This window comes from Octodon degus, unplaced genomic scaffold, assembly GCF_000260255.1.
Source record: "Octodon degus isolate 3935 unplaced genomic scaffold, OctDeg1.0 scaffold00259, whole genome shotgun sequence".
Classification (NCBI taxonomy): domain Eukaryota; kingdom Metazoa; phylum Chordata; class Mammalia; order Rodentia; family Octodontidae; genus Octodon; species Octodon degus.
The window spans coordinates 1,846,759-1,855,780 of record NW_004524835.1 but is presented as its reverse complement, the minus strand read 5'-3'; the positions used below and the strand labels follow the sequence as shown (position 1 = coordinate 1,855,780).

The following is a 9,022-nucleotide window of genomic DNA, read 5'->3' as shown; positions in this document are numbered from 1 at the left end:
TGGTGCTGGAGGATTGAACCGTGGTCCCTGTGCTTTGCTAAGCTTGTTCTAAGTAGGTGCTTTAGACCACTGAGCCATCTCACCAGCCCCAGGAATTCAATTATGGTTGCTATGTTGCATAGCGTTGTCTTCAAATTGGTTGTGGACAATACCAAACATAAGCATGCAAAATTTGTCAAAAATATATAAAAAGAAAAGAAAAAAAAATTAAGCCTTAACAATATACCAGCAGAAATCAGCAGCACAATTATCCAAGCTATCTTATATCTATACATATTTTTCTTTTTCCTTCTTTCTTTCTTTTCTCCTTTCTCTCATCCCAGTTGTTCCTTCAGTTTTGGGATTTTCTTTTTCTTTCACAGTATCTATATGGTACTTTTCATATTTTACTGACATTCAGGTTCTTACACTACGAAGACAATACGATGTTTACACATGTGGGTATGATTTATTTCACTTATAATTATGGCTTCTAGTTGCATTCATTTACCTTTAAAAGGCTCAATTGTGTCTTATTTTATTTACTCAGTTTCCTGATTTGTGTATTCACCGATATAAATCCCCCTCTTAGAACTGCTTTATTCTCATAAGTTCTGGTATTTTGTATTGTCATTATTGTTTAATTGTAGGAAATGTTTAATTTCTTCTTTAATGTGATCTATGACCAAATTAGTTATTCAGGAAGGTACTGTTCAATTTCCATGTGCTTACATAGTTCTTGTGCTTTCTTTTGTTATGTATTTAGTACAGGATGTACAGGGTCTCACTACACAGATAAGACTCATAGTGATCCTCTTGTTTTCAGTCTGCCATGTGCTAGGATTAGAGGTGCATGCCACCATGGCCAGTCTCAATCACTGTCTCAATGCACCCTAGGGGCAGGGCTGGCATGGCATGTGGGGATCAAACCCCGGTTATGGGCCTGCCTAAGCAGGTGCTTTAGTCCACTAAGCTATCTGGCTGGCCCTTCTTGTGCTTTCTTTTGCCATATAGTTCCAATTTTTTTTTCCACTATGGCCTGATAATATGCATGAAATAATTTCAATTCTTTTCCATTTATTTAAGCATGTTCTATGAGCTAGCATTTGGCTTATTTTGGAGAATATCTCATGTGAAGCTGAAAAGAATGTTCATTCTGATGATGTGGGGTGGAACACTGTAGATATCTGCTAAGTTCATTTTTTTCAAAGGTTTGGATCAGTTCTAAAATTTCAGTATTGATAGTTTGTCTAGTTGAGCTATCTTTTTAGATAGTAGGGTATTGAGATCCTTCAATACAATTATATTAGTGTTTATTTGGGTTTTTATGGTCATTAATAGTTTTTTTTTGTACCAGGGATTAAACTCAGGACCTTGAACTTTCCAGTCAAGCACTTATTCTTCTGAGCTATTTCCTTAGACCTCTTTATGTATTTCCTTGCACTGTTATTTGTTGTACATATATTCGTGATTGATATCTCTTCTTGGATTATTCCTTTTACAAGGATGTAGTGACATTCTTTCTCTTTCTTAATCAGTCTTGGCTTGAAATTCCCTTTGTCTGGAAATAGGATAGCTACTCTGGATATTTTGCAGGTTACTGTCACATGAAATATTATAATTTTATGAAATCTTTCTTTTCATGATCACTACCTGCAAATCTGTTGTTTATATCTGGATGCTGTCCTCATATTGGCTTCATCTGTTGCAGACATGTTCAGTGGAATTTCGGTTCTCCCAAACATCTGTTTGAATCTGCTTTATGGATTCAATTCCTCTCCCTGAGCAAGACTTCCCTAATTTTTTTAAGCTCCTCTTTTTTTTCTCTGTATCTGCTCTAGGGTGACTAATCATGCTTGCCATTGTGAGCACCATCTCTGCAATTATCTGAGATATTATTTCTGATTTGATTTTTTTCTTAAGCCTCACTCAGTTGCTTTGTTGTTACCCCTTCAGAGAGTCCAGGTTGATGGCTTTTAGATTGTCCCATCTCATTGCCCCCTATTTTGCTTTTGGTGAACTGGATGTATTAGGTTGCATCTTGTTTAATGTCTTCTCAGTTACTTCTCTTGTTTTAGTGTAATTTCTGGGTGAGGTCTGTAAATTGTGTACAGATAATTATTTTAGTGCTACGGTTTAGAACCCTTAATGTATCTTCCAAATGTAGCTGGCATTTGAAGTTTGTGTCTATTTCAAGATCTCAACTCTTCAATTTTTTGGAGATGAGAAGTTTCTGTTTGTTTGAATCATCCCATTTCAACAGTGGCACTGTGGCACAGTATTTTCTGTGACCCTTATTCAATCTCAGTCTTGAAATAACAGGAAAAATAGCTACTTAGAAAAATTAAATCATTTGTGCCTATAGTCATACCATCAGCAATCACAACAAAATCAAAGACAGCATAGAATTTTGGAAACTGCACTAACCATTAATTTTCTACTTTGAACCTATGAATAAATTTGTCATTATATAAGAAAATCTAAAATATATCAGAAAATCATATGCAGTATATAAGTCCTTAATACGTCAATTTTGCCCTCAGGGATTAAAATTTAAAATTGGTGAGAGAGAATATAGACAAGTAGAAGAAAAGGAATATATTATAAATAAGGTTGGAGGACAAAGGGAAATCATGCTAACTTTGGGAAACTGATGCAAAAGACTGGAGGGAAAGAAAGAAGGAAGCAATAAAAAGGATGGACAGAACCACAACCACAAAGAAACTAAAGAGCACATTCACACTCATATGAAAACAAAGTCAAACAATGAAAGAAAAAATAGTCAAAACTACCATCAAAACAAAAAATGAGACAGAGAAAAATAGTGGTCCACTTTCAGCTTTGCCTCTGCTGTCACCAGTAGAAGACACGAGTAAAGGAACTATATTTCAGTGAAGCAATGCTAGATGTTCTGAAGATATATGATTGTCATAGTTTGGGGGTTTTGCAAGGGGAACAATAAAGTGCAGGTCATATTTTATAAGATTATTTTATAATCATTCAAAGGATCATATACAAAGAGGGCAGGAAATCTGTTCACACACTAAAGACCAAAGTATGCAGCTGAAGACCTGGATCCAAATGTCCTGCATGAGCTCACCTGAAAACCTAGAGCCCACAATGCTTTTCATAAGTCCAACTGGAGGCTTCAAGCCCACAACAATGTCTCATACAGGCCTGCTTCATAGATCTGCATGGGGATGACCCAAAAGTCAGTGCTTGCAGCTAGAAAGTCTGTGCCAGTGGGATGAAAGATCTGTGCTAGCTGCATGAGGGATCTGAACTGCATCTAGGAAGCTATGCTCAAGGTAAGAATCAGAGCACCCCTAAGAGTACCACAGCCATCCTCAGCAACAGTGAGATCCCAAGCTTCTCCTCCTGCAATGAGGAAATCTGTGTTCCTATAAGGAAAGCCAATATGCTAAGCTGTTCCAGAAGGCTGAGCAGTGCACCATCTTCCTATCTGGAGCCAGGAAGCAACACTCGAGATGAAGACCAGAGCTCCCCCAAAATGAACCATAGCCATTCTCAGCAACAACAAGGTTCCAATATTCTCCTCTGAGAACAGCCAACTTCATCAGGAAAGGCAGAATGACAAGGTCTCCCAGCAGAAAAGCCCAAGAGAACCAGCAGCTTCCAACAGCCCCCTAACAGCTTCTCCAAACAGCTTCCCTAATAGCCTCTGAACATCTTCTCCAGTTCTGCCTCTTATGCTGCTGACAATGATCCTTGAGTGGGCCTTCCACTCCCAGAAACACACTAGCTCGATTTAGCTGGGTGTAGCAAGTTGACCACCAGTTAACGGTCGACTACAATGATCTAGGACTGAGAAAATTTAGTAAAGGTGAACATTCTAAGTGCAGGATAACCACTATGTATACCATAGCGGTGCTCCACATGAATGTGATGATTAGGTCTTGCAAGCATCTGGATTCTTGCTGCTAAGATGGTAGTTAATATTCTTAAAATTTAAAGTAGAAAAGTACATCCAGAGTTCAGCAAATTTTTTTGAGATAACAGAATTCAGATGTATTCTGAATTTCAAAGTACAGATATCTTTGTTTAATAAAACAGTGTACTTCATCATTACATTGTCTCTAGAGAGGTAAAAGTGACTTGACACAACGTTTTCTTATGCCAAAATTTTTTAAACACAAACCAATCTTGGTTGTTTATTTTTTAAAATCTTTATAAGACTAAGTGATAGCCTGGAAGGCATTTTGGATCAATCATTCTAGTTCTCTCTCAACATTAAATATATCAAGCTGTTTTTCATCAAGAATTATTTCCCAATTTCTGTCCATTCTTTAGTGTTTGTTTCGTGGGGAAAGAATAAAAGCAGTGAATAGGAAAATGAAAGTAGCTAGGAATAATTCCATATGAACTCATACCCAAAACAACACCATTTGTCTTTGACTAAAATAAATGTGTCGGCCCATTTGCCCACTCCTACCATCTCTGTGTGAAAGTGCACCAACTCAATTTTCATTTTCTTTTCTTCTCAAAATGCCCAGAGGGACCCTGTATTTTGTTTAATAATCTTCAGAATGATTCTTTAGAAATCTGAAACTATTATAGTTAGAAGAAATATGAATTTAATTGTGTATTACTATCAGATGATAATACAATAATCATGGTAGCAGCTGGGCTGTATTTTCCTTCTTTTTTTTTTTCTTCTTTGTTAATTTTACCAGAAACATCATATCCTAAGGTTTAACTCGGAAGCAAATCTCTTGTAGGTGACAAACTTTGCTTGATGTGATATGTAATATAATTTCAGACAGATTTTTGACTATTCTTAAGAAAGGCCCTAGAGAGGGAAGCAATCTAATATTTAGATCTCCTCCACTGCATTACTTTTATTTCATCTTTGCATATGTATGTTGATAGTTTTATTGGATATAAAGCAATCATATCTCTTAAATATTATACTTCTGAAATTCAGTGGCATTTTTTCCGTTTTTTTGTCAAATTTCTGCTAACAAATAATGTTATTGGGAAAAACTAACAAATGGGTACTCACCCTTCCACAATTCACACACACACACACACACACACACACACGTATGCACGCATGCACACACACACACACACGTGAGAACATAGAGTCAGTACTGATTTTAATATCGCACAAGTGTTTAAGATGTGTGTGTAAAGGGTAAAGTGGGAGGAAGATGCAAGTAAGTACAGATATTGTATACACTTTACTGGGGAAACTGGAAAGCACTTCAACTATTGTCTACATAATCTGCTTCACAATCACTTTTGTTATTGCCTCAGCTGAAAGATTCACAGTTTGCATAATAAATGTTTTTTGTTCCAAGTATTCAACTTCTCATACCTATTCCCTGTATTTCTAATAAGGTTTGTACAGTATTTGGCTACCACTATGGATGAAAATTTGGAGTACCAGATAGACTGAAACAAAATATAAAACAATGTGTGAGAAAATTTCCAACAGAATATGATACATGATGGAATATTCTTAATTTCTTTTTTTTTGTGGTACATTGTGGAAAAATGTCACTATCTGGAAAATTGTTGTACATACTTTTCTAGGAATTTTCAATCCAAGTAGTAAGCCTTCCTTAAGTTCCCATTAGGAGAGAAAGAGAAAGGACTCTTTTTTTTTTTTTTTTTTTTTTTTTGGCGGAACCGAGGATTGAACTCAGGCCCTTGCACTTCCCATGCAAGTGCTTATTCTACTGAACCATCTTCTTGGCCTGAGAACTGACTTTAAAAGTTAAATTTTATACTCTGATTGTATATCACAGAACTTACAAATTAATTGCATGATTTCTCTGTGCTGCTACTATAACCAATTGCATCCCCATTTTGCCTACCTTCACTTCTAGAGAGCTCTTTAAACCTAATTTATCTCCCCTTCAAATTAATCTCTGTGATAGGAGAGAGCCTCTGCAATATTAATATTAGAATATTTTATAAAATAGAATAAATTATTATGAATGAAATAATTGGAAACTTACATGCCAATGTAAAAGCTTTTTATAAATTTTAATAATGCTTAAGACTCCCTTACAGTATACAAAATATCTTAGTGAATCATATAAGACTCTTAGGAAATAACCCTGTCAAATAGAACTAGGACATTATGATAAGATTTAAGAACTTTTAAATTTGTATCATGCAACCTTTGCATTTAGGGAAATTGTATGTTTTTCTATTTTTGTACAATGCTGCTAAAGTATTCTTTTGAGGTCAAGGCTTTGAAGTGGTTCTTCATGTGATAGATATGATACTTGAATTGTACACAATAAGATATGCTTATGATGTTGTTGGCCCTTGATTTTAACTCCCTAGCTACATATTTAAAAATCTATAGAGATGTATACATAAAAGTGAAAGTACTAATCTTCCAATAGTAATGCATAGTGATATAAATGTTAATGTTCCACTTACTTGCAAACATATTCTTTGTAGGAATGCAAGCCAAAAATGTGGAGAAGCATAATAATACAGAAGGGAAATGCTCTTCTGATCCAGGAAGTTCAAGAAGAAGATGGAGGAAATTACACCTGTGAACTTAAGTATGAAGGGAAGATTGTAAGACGAACAACTGAACTGAAAGTTACAGGTAGGTACTGGTTTTAAAAATTATGTCATATAAAATTTTAGTATAATGTGTGTTGGGAAGAAAGAATATTATTTAGAAAGCCAACTTGCTATGAACTTAGAATTGGCTAAAAATCAAGTGTTTGAAAGGCTTTTTTATAAGTTGTACTACATAAATCTATATGATGAATATGAATGATTAATTTATAACTTGGACCTGGTCAACATCCCCAAATTGCCTCTATGTGAGGCCTGGCAAACAGACAAAATAAAAAACAAATGATATAAGACAAATTTATTAATACAGGATTGGGGGTTAAAAGGTTAATGCTGCAGGATGGGCAGAGCCCTAGACACTGCAGTCTAGCCATTACTTATTGAGTGTATATAATCATAGGAGGGATTAGCAGAGGAATCAGAGGTCAAGGATGAAGATGCTCTTATACCAGGGCAAGAAGGAGCTTGCCCTGCATTTTTTTCATGTTCATGGAATTAGTTTTAGTCTTAGTGGCTAGGAGAAAATGGCCCATCCCTAAAGCGATCATATGAAATCTCAAAAAAGTGATGCTGATAATCCCAAGCCTCCATTTTATCCCTTAGAGACATACACCAAATTATTCATTGTGAATTTGTGGTCTCCAACATATTTAGAGATCAGGTACCTATTTGCTCCCTCTGTATTCTCTGTCTGAAAGTTAATTCACTCTTCAATCTATCATGGATTGTTAGAAAGAATTTCAGAAACGATATAATGGAAACACCCTCGAATACTGATTTAACCCACATGTAGAGACTTCATGTAAGTAAAGAGTCCCTTCACAATGAGGTTATATTGAAATATTGGAATGAAATCATTTTGGATTTAATCCCAAATACCACTTATACAAAATTCTCAATGAATAATGGCATTGTCAGCTACTAATGACTCTTACATAGAATAACTCCAATAGTACAAACATGTGTGCTTTAAATCTGAATTATAAGCAAAATATAAACTAGTAACTCTTAGAGTGCAACAGATAAACCCAGGATAGTTTAGTCTAGTAGAGTAATTTAGGAAATATTTTTCAGAGCACAGAGTGAAATCTAATATCATAAAGATCGCTCTCTACAATAAATGTGATGAAGTATAAGAAACTGTATGGCAAAATTCTACTTACTGTAGCTGTTAAGAAAATCTTGGCTAAATGACTATTAATGGTATCCTTTACCTGAAATATTTTGGACCAGAAGTGTTTAAAATTTTTGGCATTTTCAGAATTTGGGATATATATATATATATGAAGTTGCAGTCATGTAGAAAAAATAAATGCAGTGATTTTGTGTACCAAATGATTACTATAGTTAATAAAGTTTATTGTACCCTTAAAATTGCTGAAAATATAAATTTCAGATATGTTTACCACAAAAAATAAAAGATAACTGTCTGAGAGTACATATATGTTAATTTCCTTGACAGAAGTCATGACTTCACAATGTATATATAAGTTGTGATTAAATATGGTGAACACTGAAGTTTTAAAAATGTATTACAGTAAAAGACACATTGACACTCATCCTTCTCAAAGTTGTCCCCTTCACTTTGAACACAATTATATCATCTTTTTGCCACTTTCTGAAGCAGTTCTAGAAGTCCAATTTTGTGAGTCTTTAGTTATGCTATCATGGCTGCCTGTATGTGCTGAATTCATTTAAAATATTTATTTTTCATATCATGAAGTTGTACAACATCAGATTTAGTGAATAAATATGAGAATACACCATAATGTTTTAATAAACCTAGCTTTCCATTGGATGACATATAGCAAAAGCATTAGCAGTATTTTAGATCAGAACTTTAAAGATACTTATATAAAAGGATTTCAAGAACTTGTTCAGAAAGGGGCAAGAATGATGAAAAAGGTATGTTTAAAGCAGTGAGGAGGGTTTTTTGAGGCAATTTATCAAAAATGTTACTGTAATAATTTTTTACTGTAATATTTTTGAATTCACCATATATTTTGATTAGCCCTTATATATCAAAATATCATGCTGTATATCTCATTATAAATGTTTAAAAATATGTGTCTGTATGTATATGTGTATGAGTGTTTATATGTATGCACATACATATTTACATTGTAGATTTTAAACTGAGCTATGACAAATTTTGAAATCATACAGATAATTGCAATATTAATTCCATTTATTTACTTATGACTAATTTATATCACCTGTTTTATCGTATAATGTTGGCATTAGCAAGTTGGTTAATTATAATGTACCTTTGTTAAAATTAGGGTAGCATTTTTCTATATTAGTTTATGGCTGGCTGAAATACTTGGAGTAATGTTAGTGAAATAATAATGAAACTTGCTGAGTTCAGTGCAATAACCCAAACGTTTAGTTAAATGTCTGATTGCCTTTTTCATTTATTTATTTTTTTGCTTTTTCCAAATTTATTTATTTATTTATTTATTTATTTATTTAT

General features: G+C 34.1%; 1 protein-coding gene across 2 annotated transcripts in view; it reads left to right on the top strand.

Moving 5' to 3' along the window:
• Il1rapl2 (interleukin 1 receptor accessory protein like 2) overlaps positions 1 to 9,022 on the top strand; it is a 1,644,749-nt gene that overhangs the window by 908,846 nt on the left and 726,881 nt on the right. For both annotated transcript variants that reach the window (XM_004646205.2, XM_004646204.1), the window contains one exon: positions 6,421 to 6,574. In XM_004646205.2, coding sequence (XP_004646262.1) covers positions 6,421 to 6,574 — 154 coding nt within the window. The remainder of the gene's footprint in view (positions 1 to 6,420; positions 6,575 to 9,022) is intronic.